At 36.2% G+C, this 17,386-nt stretch overlaps 1 protein-coding gene across 1 annotated transcript in view; it reads left to right on the top strand.

Annotated features, from left to right (window-relative positions):
- The first annotated feature begins 1,635 nt into the window (after positions 1-1,635).
- Positions 1,636-17,386, top strand: part of syt9b (synaptotagmin IXb) — a 63,781-nt gene continuing 48,030 nt past the window's right edge. Inside the window, exon 1 of the mRNA XM_023261011.3 lies at positions 1,636-2,125. Within this exon, the coding sequence (XP_023116779.1) occupies positions 1,978-2,125 (148 nt within the window). The 5' untranslated portion in view covers positions 1,636-1,977. The remainder of the gene's footprint in view (positions 2,126-17,386) is intronic.

The following is a 17,386-nucleotide window of genomic DNA, read 5'->3' as shown; positions in this document are numbered from 1 at the left end:
CACACCATGATGCTGCCACCACCGTGCTTCACACCATGATGCTGCCACCACCGTGCTTCACATCATGATGCTGCCACCACCGTGCTTCACATCATGATGCTGCCACCACCATGCTTCACATCATGATGCTGCCACCACCATGCTTCACATCATGATGCTGCCACCACCATGCTTCACACCATGATGCTGCTTAGATCTTTTGCTTGTAATACGGTATTTTTATTTTGCTGTACTGATACTTTTACTTGGTACTTATTGGGTTTTATTTAACGAACAGATAAAAGCTTCATGTATTTTATGTTTTATTCACTCAGATTCATCAAATCTTCTTCCTCCTCTGAGCCTAAAGGCATTTTTTTGACATATTTAGCCTTTTCCACCACATTTCCACTGTTTCTCATAAAAACATCACATTCCCAGTCATATAATTGTTTTTTTAATATTGAAATATTGATAAACAGAGCGTTAAATGATGTTTTTTCAAGGAAAAAGGTGCTTAAAATGTAACACAGGCCATTTCTAGAGATCCTTTGAATGTTTCTGGGGTTTGAAGTTGTGTGATTGGACCCTCCTGCACTGATTTGGTTGTAAATATGTAGAAATATGAAACCCAATCTGGACTGTGTGGTGCTCAGAGCTGTTTGTTGGTCAGATTTGAAGGTCCTCCTCTACTAGTTGACAAACAGACGGAGGCAGCAGGCCGTTATTAGCTCCTACACCGGGGCTTTAATGTGACATTTATCAGTCGCTCTCGCCCTTCAATACTTCCATCAGCTAAAGGTCAGACTCCCTCTCAGGTGTTTGGCCGACACCAGCGTTTAAACATCTGCAGCCCAGGGGCACATGGGGATACCCCTTTTCTCATTACTCACGTGTTCACCTGCACTGTAAAAAACAACAAACACCTTCAAATCAATCACAGCCTTCAGCTGTCTGCAAATACACCTGGGTTCCTGAAGAATAGAGCTGCATGAAACCAACAAGATCAAACTTATAGTTAGATGGGTTTCATCAACAAGTTATGTGAAGCATGGCGGTGGCAGTATCATAAAGTTGATTTAACCAGGAAATCTAAGCTTCCTGAACAAAACCACCATGTTTCACATCATGATGCTGCCACCACCATGTTTCACATCATGATGCTGCCACCACCGTGCTTCACATCATGATGCTGCCACCACCATGCTTCACATCATGATGCTGCCACCACCATGCTTCACATCATGATGCTGCCACCACCATGCTTCATGTCATGATGCTACCACCATGTTTCAAATGTAAACAAAACATCAGGTTGTGTTTGGTGAGCTAAAAACATGCCACTTATTAAATCATTCTTAACTTCCCTAACAAAAGTCCAACGAGAAAGCAGCTGCTCACACATCGTTGATTAAACCAGGAAATCTAAGTTTCCTAAACAGAGCTGGTTAGTTTTACAGACTGAAAGTTGATATTTCAGGGAAATCCAACATTTTAGATTTGAGAATGAACCGAGGAAATCATTTTTTACAATGTTTTGAGAGGAGTCGTTGCTCTGGAGATTTAAAAAAGGAGGGAAAACGACTGAATGAGGGATTTGATGGCATTTTGTAGGAGGAGAATCTCAGCTGCTGGAGGCTGAACTTCCTGTCTGTCCGCATCCCGACGCGCTGAGGAACAGGACGAGCATTCATTCACCAAACAGAAGTCGAAGCTTCTCAGTGATTCTGCAGCAGCAGGAGGAGGATTAGAGCTCTGCAAACGAACCATGCACGGGAGGATTCTCTAAAATAAAATAAAAAACTTCTCTATCTGTGCCGAAATCTCCTGAAACTGCGCTAATTTCTGGATTTCCGCTGGATGCGTGGAGCGCGCTGGAGCGGTCCAGGGGTGTAGCCGCGGTGCGTGTTTCTTGCGCTGAGCCACGGTGGTGCATGTGAGGGAGGCGGAGGAGGAGCAGCCGGAGTGGCCGAGCAGTCAGAAGGATGCTGGAGGGCAATGCCTGCAGAACGAGAGGATGAGATTTGTCAAAAGGCGCTGGAGCTGCTGTCCGACCTGTGCTCCAAGGGCGAGGTGCAGGACGACAACTGCCTGGATTTCATCTACTACTTCAGGGACCTGGCCAGACCCAGATACAGCGACTCAGGTCAGAACCCGTAATGTGGGAGTTTAAATCAGGCTGGAGTTTAGGCGGAAACAGCAGGACTCGTGCGTAAAACCAAACTTTACGCATTTTTTTTTTAAATAAATGCGTAAAACCAAACTTTACGCATTTTTAGGAAAGCTCTGAGCAGAAACCTTTTATTCCTTTAATTCCAAAACTTTACCACCAAGAATTTAATGGTTACGCTGCTAATTTAATCATAATTTAACATTTTAGTTGCAGGTTGAACAGGTGTCTGCTCGACTTTTTCTTGCATTTCACTTTAAATGTCCTCCGAACTTGTTGCTCTGCAGAAAACATTTCAGATCATGTGAGTTTCTCAGAGCCTCCGTTCTGCTTCCTGCTCTCAGGCTGAATGAAAGTGATGCTCTGCTTTCAGTTTTTACTCCAGCAGCCTTCAGAGAGAGGAAAAGCCCCACCCAGTAGCTCCCAGACCTCCCAGTGATGTGCAGACCAGCAGAAAAAAAAAAAAATCTAATTCTACAGAATCTGGTTGGGAACATGTAGGTTAAGGACTGAAAACAGGATAAAAACCACAAATTACCAAAAATCTGCATTTTTACCAACAGGGAATTAGTTATTTTCCAATGTTTGACTGTAAAATTACACAATTTTTACTATATTTAAATTGAAAAAGCAATTATTTTACAGATATTTGCTGTTATTTAAGAGTAAAATTACATGAAAAATGTTATTTTACAAATTGAAACAAATATCTAGTCTAAAACTGTAAATAATGTATGCATGAAATTTTAAAAAAGTGTATTTTTCAAAATTCTATTACAATGTGTGGCTGTAAAATTACACTAGATTTAGTAAATCACCTGTAAATTTATTATTTTACAGATATTTGCTGTCATTTAAAAGAAAGATTATGTATACTAAAAGTGAAACATGGTGAATTATATTTTAAACTGCTGTTTTCCAGACAGTTTTGTCAAATTATACATATCTACTAAAATCAAAGGGAAATAAGCATTAAGCATAACAAAAATGACTATTTTATAGATGTTTGTCATGATGGAAAGGAAAAATATATAGATGAAGGACTGAAAAATGGTGAATTATTTTTTAAAAATGTAACTATTGTTTCACAATCAGAAAATATTAATTAAACAAACAGAAAAAAAACTCATTGAGTTAAATGTTAATTTGAAATATACTGTACAAAATGTGAAAATAAGACAATATCAGTAATTTACAGATATTTACTGGTCTTTGAAAGAAAGATTCTGCATATTACTATTATTATTATTATATAAATCACGGTGGTGGCAGCATCATGATGTGAAGCACGGTGGTGGCAGCATCATGATGTGAAGCATGGAGGTGGCAGCATCATGATGTGAAGCACGGTGGTGGCAGCATCATGATGTGAAGCACGGTGGTGGCAGCATCATGATGTGAAGCACGGTGGTGGCAGCATCATGATGTGAAGCACGGTGGTGGCAGCATCATGATGTGAAGCATGGAGGTGGCAGCATCATGATGTGAAGCACGGTGGTGGCAGCATCATGATGTGAAGCATGGTGGTGGCAGCATCATGATGTGAAGCACGGTGGTGGCAGCATCATGATGTGAAGCATGGTGGTGGCAGCATCATGATGTGAAGCACGGTGGTGGCAGCATCATGATGTGAAGCATGGTGGTGGCAGCATCATGATGTGAAGCATGGTGGTGGCAGCATCATGATGTGAAGCACGGTGGTGGCAGCATCATGATGTGAAGCATGGTGGTGGCAGCATCATGATGTGAAGCACGGTGGTGGCAGCATCATGATGTGAAGCACGGTGGAGGCAGCATCATGATGTGAAGCACGGTGGTGGCAGCATCATGGTGTGAAGCACGGTGGTGGCAGCATCATGATGTGAAGCACGGTGGTGGCAGCATCATGATGTGAAGCACGGTGGTGGCAGCATCATGATGTGAAGCACGGTGGAGGCAGCATCATGATGTGAAGCACGGTGGTGGCAGCATCATGGTGTGAAGCACGGTGGTGGCAGCATCATGATGTGAAGCACGGTGGTGGCAGCATCATGGTGTGAAGCACGGAGGTGGCAGCATCATGATGTGAAGCACGGTGGTGGCAGCATCATGATGTGAAGCACGGTGGTGGCAGCATCATGATGTGAAGCACGGTGGTGGCATCATCATGATTAATATCTTCAATCAGGAGGAATTTGCTTTAAAAACTCACTAAAATGCACTAAAAGGTTTTTAAAAATCAGATCATTGAATAAAAACCGTCCAGTCGGTGTGAGATCAGCTGTTTGATGCTTCCTGCTCCATCTGCTGCATGACAAGGATCAGCTTCACCGCTCATGTATGATTTAAAGCAGCTACACGTGTTTTCAGCCTCTATGTCTGCTCCTGGTTTGCATGTTCGTGTTCACATGTATGCTGGTTTGAGCTGCAGCCTTTAAGCGTGTTACAATCCGTCATTAAACATGTATGACGGAGGAAGTTGGAGCTTCCAGACTGGATCCCTGAGGAGCCGTGACCCACTTCCTCCTGCTCCGGATTCACATCGATCCACGACAAACTACGACTTTTAGGAAACACCGACGGCAGCTTTAGGAGTTCAGTCTGATTCAGTTTTTTCCTTTTAGACGCTCTTAATGCGGTTTGATGCTTTTAATCTGCTCCAGATGCACATTTTAGATCGAAACTAGCAGAGAATCCAGAATTAATCAATCAGTCCAGCTTTTGAGAGAAAAGAAACTCCTTTAAAACCATTTTTAGCCGGAATTTTTTCAACAATTTGCTGCTATTTTATTGATTTTCCCTGTTTTGGTAAATTATAGATCATAAATTATAGTAATAATTTACATATATACATATACATATATATATATATATATATATATATATATATATATATATATATATATATATATATATATATATATATATATATAGTTATTTCTCATGTATTTGCTGTAAATTCACAAAAAAATAAGAAAATTTACATGCTAAGCATAAGAAAACAGGACAAAATATTAAATAATGTTGACATAAAAAAATAGTCATTCATCCTTTTACAATGTTTGTACAATGAGACTCTTTTACCTTTATTTAAATAGGCAAAAAAATTTAAAATAGAAGTCAAAATGACAAATATTTGCTGTTATTTAAAAGAATATGTACGTATATTAAGGAGTGGGAATTTGTAAAAGTAGATTTTCCTTGTTTTGGTAAATTACAGATAAAAAAAAATATAGTATTAATTTACACATTAAGTGTAAGAAAACAGTTTTTTTTTTAGGAATAATGTCCATATAAAAACAAATAATAATTTTTTAAAATGGCAGTTTAACCTTTTACAACATCTGTAAAATGATGCTCTTTTTATCTTATTTATATAGGGGGAAAATTGAAAGAAGATTTACATATATTAAAACTGAAAACTGGTAGAAGCAGATTTTCATTGTTTTGTTAAATTACAGATATCTGATAAAATCATGGAAAAAAATATTGATCTCCATGGCAACTGAAAAAAGGGCCAAAATTGTCAAAATGTCGACATCAATTCATTCTTTTTTTATGCTTGACTGTAAAATCGAACAATTAAAATATATATATTTATAGCAGCAGAAAATATTTTTAAAAGCATATTTTAAAGGTTGAAAAAAGTTAATATTTCTTTAAAATAGACACATTTTCCCTGTTTTGTCAGATTACGGATAATAATTAGTACAGAAAAAAATAATATTACATTATTGGCCAAAATAGTACAAAATGTACACATGAAATATCTGTTTTCATGAATTTATAAATCGGTATTTTACAGATATTTGCTGTTAAGAGTGAAATTACGTATATTAGAGAGTGAAAAATGGTATTTTCCAAATTAAAACATACATCTAGTATAAAACTGTGAATAATATGTGCATGAAATTTAAAAAAAATCTGTATTTTTACAAATTCTATTAAAATGTCTCGCTGTAAAATTACACTACAGATATTTGCTGTAATTTAAAAGGAAGATTACGTATATTCTGAATTGAAAAATGGTGAATTATTTTTAAAAATAAAACTTTTTTTTACAAACATATAATATTTAGTAAACAAAAAAAGCATTAATTTATATGTTAACTCTGAAATAAACTGCAAAACGTGAAACTAAGCCAATATCATTAATTTACAGATATTTACTGGTATTTAAAAGAAAGATTCTGTAGATTAACAACTGAAAAATGGTGAATTATATTTTTAAACTTTTATTCCACAAGCAGTTTTGTTAAATTGCACATATCTACTAAAACAAAAAAAAAAGCATTAAGCAGAAGAAAAATCACTATTTTGCTGGTATTTGCCGTGAGTTGAAAGTAAAAATATGTAGATTAAAGACTGAAAAATGGTGAATTATTTGTTAAACTGTTATTCCACAGACTATTTAGTTAAATACTGATAATAAATCACAGATAAATGCATGAATAATGGACGTTACAGCTGATTTCTACTCCAGCTTTAGTATCTGTGGAGCTTGGTAGGTTTGAAGCAACGACCCGCTGATCTCTGGGTCTTTTCTGAACATTTTGCTGTGAAAAAAAATCACTTTTTATTCCAGATTTCTGCTGTTTTTCTATTTTTAAACGTCCTTTCTGCTCCTCACTGGACCTTTTTCATTGTCTCTCTGAATCTTCTCCAGAGATCCACAGAACAAAAGGATTATTTCTGACATTGTTTCTGCACAAACATGGATTTTAATGCCCTGGATTCAGTAACTGGAGGAGTTTTACGTCTTAATAAATGTTAAATTATTCTAATGTCATGCAGCAGGAGCTTCGTTTAGTTTCTCTCCAGGTGATTTTCCACAAACCTTCCCTCACATTTAGTTCTAATAAGTTCTGAGTTAAACTGCAGCCAAACAAAATATTTAGATAAAAAAGAAAAAAAAAAACGAGGAGAAGGAAACGTCTCGTTAAATCTGCGCTGAAAAATAATTTTTAAAAAAAATCTTTATAAAAACTGTAAAATGTGCCAACCAGAGTCCAGAAAAAAATGTGGAAAATAGTTTTGACCGATTTATATGTTGTAAAAGAACAAATGAACATGTGGACATTATGTGTAGTTTATTTTAGAGTTTACAGTAAATTAGTGCTTTTTTTCTGTAGTTTTATTAAATTGATGTAATTTAACAAAACAGAGAAAACCTCAGTGATTTACTATTATTTCAGTCCTCAGTATAATTTTTCTATTAAATAATGTCATATATCTGTAAAAGATTCAGATTTTTTCCTATGTAAATACTGCAAAACTGGAATATTGTGGTCAACATTTGTAAATGACATTTCACTATTAGTAATAAAAATATTTTTGATGTTGATGCCAAGTCTTCCTTTCAAATAATCACAAATCTCAGTAAAATAATGGTTTTATTTAACTGATATAATGCAGTGAAATAAAATGTAAATTTGCAGATAATTTTTTACCAGTGATTTTATTAGGCATCATCAGAAATTTATCAAAAACTAAGAGATAATTTGTAAAATGACAGTTAAAAATGATTTGATACTTTTTCAGTCCAAATTTAAATACAGTAAAACAGTAATTTTACAGTCGGACACTGTAAAAGAATTAAATTTAGTTTTTAAAATTGTAATATGTTAAAATGGTAAAATCTGTAAAAAAAATTGGCAAAAAACTATAAAATAATGGCATTTAATTTGGATTAAATCCAGGAAAACAGTGAGTTTACAAACACTGCAAAAGAATGAAATGTAAAAAAAAAAAAAAACTTTTTAACTCTAAAACTCACTATTTCAGAAATACATCAGTTTTATTTTTTAAATATAACTTTCGATAATATATATATTTATACACACAAAATAATGAGCAACAAGAATTTATATATATATATATTTATATGCTATTTTTGCTGATTGTTTTATGCATTTGTGTTTTTATATTATTATATTTATTTTATTTATTTTTTTGCTCATTTTCTTCTGTATTTGGGTTTATATAGGTATAATTTTTTTTCTAATTTCATTTATTTTTTTTCTCTATATTTGTGTCTTACAGGGTTGCAACTGTAAAAACAGCAAAAAACTAATGCTCTTTTGCTAATGCTAAGGTTGCAGCTAAACGATGTAAAAGTATGAAATCTTAAAAAAAGTTTTTAAAAAGTACCAAAGGTAAAAACTAAAAAACATTGGCAAATATGTGTAAAATAATGACAATCTTTGCCAATTTAAAGATGGTAAACTCTGCGATTTTACAATAATAATAATAACAACAACAATAATAATAATGTTTTTCTTGATTTAACTACAGTTAAAAAAGACGATAATATATATATTTTTGGTCATAGATTAGCATTTGTAAAAATACCCATTTTTTATGTGGCTGTAATTTACAGTTTTGGAAAATGAATCTTAATTTTCATTCTTGAAACAAGAACCTGAATCTCCTACGTCCACCAGGATGACTGAGAACTCTTCACTCTGTTCTTAATTTTCTTCTATAAATGTCCAGAAACTGAGGCTGCGTTGAGTTTTAAAGTGAGATCAGTAGCGTTCTGGTCAGAAGTTTCATCTCAGAGACCTCCTACATGATGTTTCTGTGTTGTTGTTCCTGAACATGACTGTTGGTTGGAGTTTTAAACCTTCAGAGATTCCAGCTGCAGTCGTGGGAACAACGTTCAGCCGGAAAGTGGAAAATGCGAGAAGCACTTTCATTTCTTTGAGATGAGCGATTGATTAAATGCCGGGAGAAACGGGTTAGCTTTCATTACACCCCTGATTGCATTTCCAAGGCATGGTTGCCAGGCAACGTGGCATTATTGGATATTTGCTTTTAGAAATGTTTGAGCCCCTGGTGATGCTCTCCAACCAACTTCACGGCTCCTGGTCTTTCTTTGAGATTCTCTGCTAAATGTCCTCCTGAATCTCCTCCATACGTGGTTTTTTGGGGTTTTTCCCGTCATTTCCAGGAAATCAGCGCCGTCCTTCCCCTCAGGTCCACCTTTCACCTCAGCTGCTGGGTGTTGTTGACCACTGAGGACGTCATCAAGCTGAGTCAGTGCCGCTGGGAGGTTTACTGGACGCCTTAATGAGGCTCCACACAAAACTAGAAAACGTCCATAATCACAGCTCCCATTACTGGATTAATCCTGATTCATCCTGTAGGTATGAAGAGCTTAACGCTGCAGGAATCTGGGTTATTATTATGAAAATTACAGCTTTTGAACATAAAAACTTTTTTTTTTGGTTTAAACTAACACAGTTTGAGTTTTTAGAACAGGATTTGTAACGTTGCTGTTAAACCAGCATTCAGATATTTCACTTGACATCACATTATATTAAGAAAAGACTAAATTTATTGCAGGCATTTCAACAAAAGGTCGTCCTCAGGTTGAGTCCTGAGTTCCATCACAGCTGTCAAGATGTTATTTTTCTGGAAAAGTCTGATCCGTTTACTGAAATCATTGTAATCGAGTTGTTTTTTAGTGTGGATATTTAATTTGTCAGTTTCACGGCAGGATATTTGCAGTAGTCGTCTAATTATTGTGTACATGAACGTAGAAGGAGAGCTGAGGATACAACTCAGTCATTTAACCCTCGTGTCGTCCTGTGGGTCAAATTTGATCCGTTTTAAAGTCTGAAAATGTGGGGAAAAAAATATTTTCACAGTGAAACTTCTGGAAATTCCAGAAATTTTTGAAAAATAAAAAATAATAAATAAAAAAAGAAATGTTAAAAATTTTTATGTCAATGTTCTTAAAGAAAATGTTAGAAGTTTTACTGATATATATGGAATCACTTTAGATATTTTTAGGATTTTTTTGAAGATTTTTACTCATTTTTTGAAAATGTTTACAAGAATTTTTCTTGCCAAATTTTGGGGATTTTTTTAAAATAAAACTTTCAAGGGGAACTTTTAAGGAATTCTTGGAATTTTCTTCCTGAAGCTTTTGCAAATTTTCTGAAATTTGGGGAAATTTTTTGCTGGATTTTTTTCAGACAAGGAAACAATATTTTTTGGTGCCTGTAAATGAAGACAACAGGAGGGTTAAAGCATCATTTGAAAACTGCATTTTGTGTTTACTTTGGTTATCTTTCTCTAATAGTTAAATTAGTTTGATGGTCTTAAACACATAAGTGGGGGAAATATTCAAAAAAATAAAAATTCAAGAAGGGCTCAAATACTTTTTGGTACTTTTTTCCCTTAATCAGCTGCCAGTAAATCATTTACTACAGAGAATTATTATGCATTATGTCACATGATGCTCTGTCCAGTTTTGTGTGAACAACAATCTATGTCTGAATGGCCGAATGCTACCACTTTACTGTTAGCGAAGCCGCAATGCTACGTATCCCATGACTGAAAAGGGCTTTAATTTAGCCTGTTGACAAGCTAACATTAGCTAACTAACACTAAATACAAAGAGCTTCGTGGTCACAAATCAAAACATTTAAAAAAATCAAACACCCGAGAAAAATAAAGAACGAACAGATCACCCCAATTATCAGGATTCATCCAGTGGGGAATCTGAACATTTTACTAACTCTAATGGATTCATCCAAACATTATCACATCCCTGTCTGTTTAGTCAGCCTGGCAGAAACCATCATTAAAAGATGGCCTGTATTTCTGTGAGCGACTGTCAGTCATTGATAGACGTTACTAAATGGAAATATTCAGCTCATGTGTGGGATGGAACAAACAATTAGAGCTGCTTTCCTGCTGCCGTTTCCAGCCGTGCACTAGTTTAACTGCAGGTTATTATCTGTGGAGGTGTTCTGATAGTAAACAGGAATAAAGGGTTACTGCTCTGCTCTGAGGGGCCGATGGAGCCGTTAGACCTTCTTCAGAGCAACGCCGTCCACCCATCAGTGCTAACGCCTGAAAACAGCAGGATCCCCTACAGTTAGAACGCTGCTCCTGGTTGTTATCATGATCTATAGACTTAATAAGGAGGAACACAGTCCTGTTTGCACAGCAGCTCCAGGAAGTCACATTAAAGAGCGACAGCTCAAAATCCATGAACATTCAGCAGCAATCAGAGGGAAGTTTGGCCAACAGCAGGGAGACACTCAGAGAAACAAAAGGTGCCAACAACAACCAAAAATGATTCTTAGCAGTGATGCCATTGAAAAGCCGTTTTTAGTTCAACAAAGAACCTTTTAGCAACAGGTTCTTTGAGCAAAGGTGCATCAAATAACCACCAAAAATGGTTCCTTTAGGCGTCACAAATGGTGCCACAAAGAACTGAAGCAAAATTAAAATCTTTAAGAAACTATTTTCAAGATAGTTCTTCCTAAACCCACCTGGTTCTGGACTTTTTTGATTTAAAAAAAAAAAAAAAAAAAAAAAAAAAAAAGACGCATCAAGTCCTATGCAAGATTTTTCAGCATTTCTGGTTCCCTTCCATTATTATACATTTAACCTTTTGGATCTTTAATCAGGCAGAACAACATATTTCAAGACGTCAGTTCAGGGTGTCAGAAACTGACGGACATTTCACTGCTTTATGGTGTTTTATTGACCAAATGAATAACTGATAATGTAAAAAAAATGCTCTAATTTCATTCTACCAAACCAAATAACTAATAAAAATGAAGAACCTTAAGCATTCTAAAGAACCACATAAAGGATGCAACAAACCATTTCTTAAATAAACAAGTTCTTCAATTGTAGATGCTGCTCCGAAGAACCAAAGAACCATTTTGGAACCATTGTTTTTCTGAGACTAGGAGGTTCTGGGTGGTGCTTGATAACATCCAAACCAGATGGACATATCCAGTTTCTAGATTTCTGTCTTCAAACGTGCACATTAGCAACCTTGTTTTGGAGTTTCACTCTCATGTTTTGGGCTGTATTTGAACGTCCATGGAGGGTTCTGTAAAATTGATATCTTGCATCTGTGTTGTTGGACACGCATCCTTAAGGTGTGTGTCCACTAGATGCGATATTCCTGCACTGCAAGGAATGCGCTGCATAGATGTTTGAGGACAGTTTCATGATGCGTGGAATCTCCACACCCCGGAGTCCAGCCTACTTTATGCAAATGAGCTGCAGCCCTCTTCAGGTAAACACACCTGATCGCAGCTGGAAATGCGCTGCATGTGGCATGCTGGTCCGGTTGCGGTGCGTTTCCAGCTGTGATCCGGTGTGTTTACCTGGAGAGGGCTGCAGCTCATTTGCATAAAGTAGACTGACTTCTACTTTATGCAAATTGGATGCTGCGTGAGGAGATTCCACACATCGTTAAACTGTCCTCAAACTTCTAAACTAGGCGTCAGTGACCTAAAACAAGGACAGATTCAGCTGCTGCACAGATTATTTCTGCCTCAGATGCTTTCAGAAATACTTTTCATTGACGTGTTTTTGAAATAAAAGGGAAAGTTTGCGGCCGAGCCGCTGTGTTTATCTGACTTGTCTGCAGGACTGTCCAGCTGAAAGCTCGGTCACGTGACCACGTAGCGGCCTGCTGTTGGTCAGTGCTGTCATGTGACCATGTTGTGGTCCGCTAGTGACCACCCACCGTCCGTGTGATTTTCAGATGTGGTGCGTTGCCGTGTGGGAAAATAGCATCTAGTGGACACGAGCCTTTAGTTAGGTTTGTATGGTGTTTTTTCTGTAGAATATTTTGAGTTTTTTTTCCACTTTGGTGACTCTGCACAATGAAACTGTTTTCTAGATAGTTCTTTCTGGACCCACCTGGTTCTGGACTATTTTGCTAAAAACATGATGCATGAAGTCATATGTAAGTTTTTTCAGCATTTCTGGTTCCCTTCCATTACTATACATTTAACATTTGGGTCTTTAATTAGACAGAACAATATATTTCAAGACATCAGTTCAGCATTTCAGAAACTGTGAGGGACAGTTTCTGAAATGCTGTTTTCTGGTGTTTTATCTAATGAATAATTAATTGATCATGTAAAAAATTTATATTCACAGGTCTATTTTCATGCCACCAAACCAAATAACTCCAGTAATAATTAAAGCTGCAAGCATCATTAAACGTGGGGCACATCGAGGTGAGGTGTATGTCGAGGTGTGACGGAAGCTTTAAGTTGAGATTTAGCTGACCAGTTTCTTGCAACAGTCTGTCTATCTATATCTATATCTATATATCTATATATATCTATATATCTATATATATCTATATATCTATATATATATATATATATATATATATATATATATATATATATCTCCAGTTTGCAGATCAACCTTAATTCAGTTTGCATCGAGTTGTTTTTCCTATAGAATATATTGAATTTGTTTCCACTTTGGTGATTCTGCAGCATGAAGCTAACTACTAGCATTAGTTTTGCTATACAGACAACAAGCGCCGGATTGGAAATATTGATGATAATGAAGCAAGATTTTAAGCTAAAAGGAGGACTTTGGCTTGATTTAGGAATACTACTGCCTCTGCTGAGCCTCATTGACTCAAACCACAGTGCATGATGTCTATTTAACTGAGAAAAAAGGTGAATTTTCAGTCTGATGCTGGAAGATAAATTAGTTCTAATCCTGAAGATGCCTCAGACACTCCAAAGTTAATGAATCAATCCTTTTTCCAGCCTGGAAACTGCGACAGGAGATGAATGTGGCGGCGAACGCATGTCACTGTAACACTAAATGCTAAATTAAACATGTGGAAGCGGCGCTGACATTTAACTTTCATACTGGAGGCTGCGGTTCAGTCGCCACCTATTCTGAGGTTCAACAAGCCTTTCTGGATAATCAGGCAGCCTCTGGCGTGTTGTTGGTTTCCACAAATCAAAGAGAGATTCAGTCCAAATCAATAAAAGCAGCCATCTGTGTGTCTGCTCACTTCAGAGGACGACGTCTCTGCTGAGGCTCCTATCAGGACGATAAAGCTGCGTTGTTGGACCATGAAGACGATGGGCTTCCTGCTCTAGAGACGTTTTCTGTTTGTGTTTAAAACCAAACGGCTTCAGAATCTGAGACGCTGTTGGTGTTTTCTGTGCAGATTAGTGTACATGGGTTGTGTCTTATTTAGGATTAAAAGTAAATGAGTCCAGAAATATTTAAACAGCACAAAGCCTTTCATGTTAGAAGCATCAAAAAACAGGAAACAACAAAACTAGTCGGACTAGAAACACATCGTCCCCTTTAATTACTGTTCCAAGCTGATGCCAAGTGCATGAAAATTATTGTATTTTTGCACAAATTTAACCATTTGCATGAGCAGTAATTCTAACAGTTCAGTGGTAAAATGCTATTTGGAACCAGTTGATTTATTATTTATTGCCAGTTTGATGTCAATAATGCATTTTTTTTGGGGGGGGGGTGGGGGACTGAATCCAATCTCCACATAGAAATACAGCAGTTATTTCAATGAATATTAGATTTTCAGGTTGTGGCATTTCTGCTTTACAACAGTGATGGTTTCAACACCTGAACGTCTTTGAAACAAAAAAGTTCTTGGTTTCAAACAGAACTAACTGTCCTAATTTGTAGGTTTTATCAGCTGCAGCAACAACTAACTAACAAATTCCACTGACATTATCTTGATGATGGTTAAATAACTGCCTTTAATCCTTTTTATCATAAATATGAGAAGTAAAAATGCAAATCACACTTCAGTCGCTGCCTGGCTACTATCCTGGACAAACACAGTGGTTAGATTCATGCATCATTCAGTGTCTGAAGTTTTCAAGGGAAAAGGTTTGTGCCTGTAGATCAACCACAGATTATGTATAACCTGGTGGATGCAGCAGTTCTCCCTAGCGGCCACCAGGGGGCGCCTGCTCGGGTTGGAAAATAGAGTTAGACTGTATTGAAGTCTATAAGAAGATTAATCGTCTTTCTTGATTTGTTAACTCTTTAAATGCTTCCTTATTGTGCATCCTGTTTAAATCACTAGTTTTAAGTCTTTCAGTGCAGAATTTAAGTTCATGTCCCATTTAAGGACAAAAGAAAGATAAAACAGGGCATGTTTTAGGTGAAGTAACATTGCAGTTCCTTGAATGGCCACTTGAGGCCACTGCTAAAAAGCACAACTTTATAGTTTTATGATTTTATACAAGAAATGTATAAAATAACCAGATTTAATGCAAAAGTGGTCGCTCATTGTGACAACCCGACAGGCTTATCATTTTAGCTTTTTCAGCCCTAACATTTTTTTAGTTTTCTGATATTTCCAGAGAAAAAGCTCTGAAAAAACCCCCAATGTTTTCTATAAGTTCAGCACCAAACAATAGAAAAGGAAAAAAATTGGAACAACCTGCAACCTCTCGGTTTGAAAAACAGAGAAAAAACGCAGTTCCTCAAATGTCCACTTGAGGCTCTCAAAGCAAATCAGTCCAAACAGACCTCCCTGTTAAAATGTCCACCAAAAATAAACATTTACAGCCTGGTAGAAAAATGGTTGTGGTCTGTTTGTCTAATTTCTCTGTCTCAGACAACTTTCCAGAGATTAATCTTTTATCCAACTCATCTGTTTAAGATGTACTGAGGTTTAGAGTTGCACATAATTAAGGGCGTGCCTTATTGATCCCTTAAGGGAAATTGCAATGTTGCAGCAGCAGTTTATCACATATCACAAAACATACCTGACTTAGACAGAGCTGCATAAAGTAGGTGAGAAAAACATGATTTTATAAATATATAACATGGGTGTAAAAACTGCGTGTGGCACAGAAAAACAAAAACAAACTGTAATAAATGAACTTACTGTAGGGTTTCAGGTGAATAAACGGAAAGGCAGCTGGTGATCCAGTGGTAACACATCCATAGAAGAAGAAGGTAACAAAAAAAAAACGGTCCAAAATCCACATAAATTAGAAAAAGGAACAAACACAGCAGGTGAACAGGTGGTTGACAAACATGGCTGCAAACTGAGGACCACCTGGAGACGTGAAGGTAGAAAACAGGAGATTAAACTGGAAGAACTGGTGGAGAACAAAGGAAAATGTAGGATTAAAGCAACACAGAAGTAACAAGGAGACCAGACACAGCTGAAACTGATTAGTGATCAAAAGAGGAGGGAAAACAGACAAAGGGAAGTAAAACAACACGAGACACACAAAGATGGGGAATGTCAAAATAAAACAGGAAATAAAACTAAGTGAAACCAAGACAGAACTATATACAAATATAATATACAGCGTATGGTGTCTTCCAACTAATAGGAAAAGGTTTTTAAATGCTAAACACCTTTATTATACTTGATACATTACGGGGGTCAAACTCATTTTAATTCAGGTTAGTTCTATATTCATCCCAATTTCATTTCAAATGACCAGTAAAATCACAATGGTTCCTAATGGTTCCTAATGGTTCCTCTGTTTTAGTGCAAAAAAAAGTACATTCTGAAATGTTCACATTTAAGGAATTATCTTTTTACAAAACATTATGAATGAACTGAAATTTCTTAAGAAAAATAAATTCAATTTCAACAAAATTATGCCTCAGTTTATCATTTCCACATTACAACTTCCAGATCAGAGAGTGTCTACAAAGGAACACAACATTTAGTCACCTGGAACTGAATGATGTAGGATTTTACTGTACGATCAAAGTGACAAAAGTCAAACAAAAAAAGACAAAACCCCCCAACAAAAACAAGACACTATTACAAAAATGAGACACAAAACGACAAAAATAAGCAACAAAATGACAAAACATGAGACAAATGACAAAAGTTAGACAAAAAAGACAAACAACAAAATCAAGACAAAATATTACAAAAATGAGAAATGACAAAACATGAGACAAACGACACAAAAACCCCCCAAAAAAGACAAAAAAGTTACAAAATGACAAAAAAAATGGACCAACGACAAAAACAAGACAAAGAATTACATAAATCACAAACAAGACAAAAAAAATGACAAAAGCGAGAAACAAAACGACAAAAAAGACCCATAAGCGAGACAAAAAACCCTACAAAACAACAAAAACACTACACAAAACAATGAAAAAAAGCAAAATATGAAATGACAAACGACAAAAAACACAAGCGAGACAAAAAGGAAACACAAAACGACAAACAAAATGACAAAAACATGAGACAAATGACAAGACAAAAAAGCAACAAAAATCAAGACAAAATATTACAAAAATGAGAGAAAATGCAAAAGAACCATCTAGTATTTTACTTTATGATCAAAACAACCTTTCATGCTCTAGAAAATATTTTCAATTTATAGTTTTACTAATTTACAATCTGCAGTTAATGTCTTCTCTGGAATTTTTACACTTTACAAAGTTGGCCGGATTGGACCCTCTGGAGGACTGCTTTTGGCCCACAGG

Source organism: Amphiprion ocellaris, chromosome 3 (assembly GCF_022539595.1).
Source record: "Amphiprion ocellaris isolate individual 3 ecotype Okinawa chromosome 3, ASM2253959v1, whole genome shotgun sequence".
NCBI classification, from domain to species: domain Eukaryota; kingdom Metazoa; phylum Chordata; class Actinopteri; family Pomacentridae; genus Amphiprion; species Amphiprion ocellaris.
The sequence above is the reverse complement of the archived record's forward strand: the minus strand, read 5'-3'. Positions and strand labels throughout refer to the sequence as shown.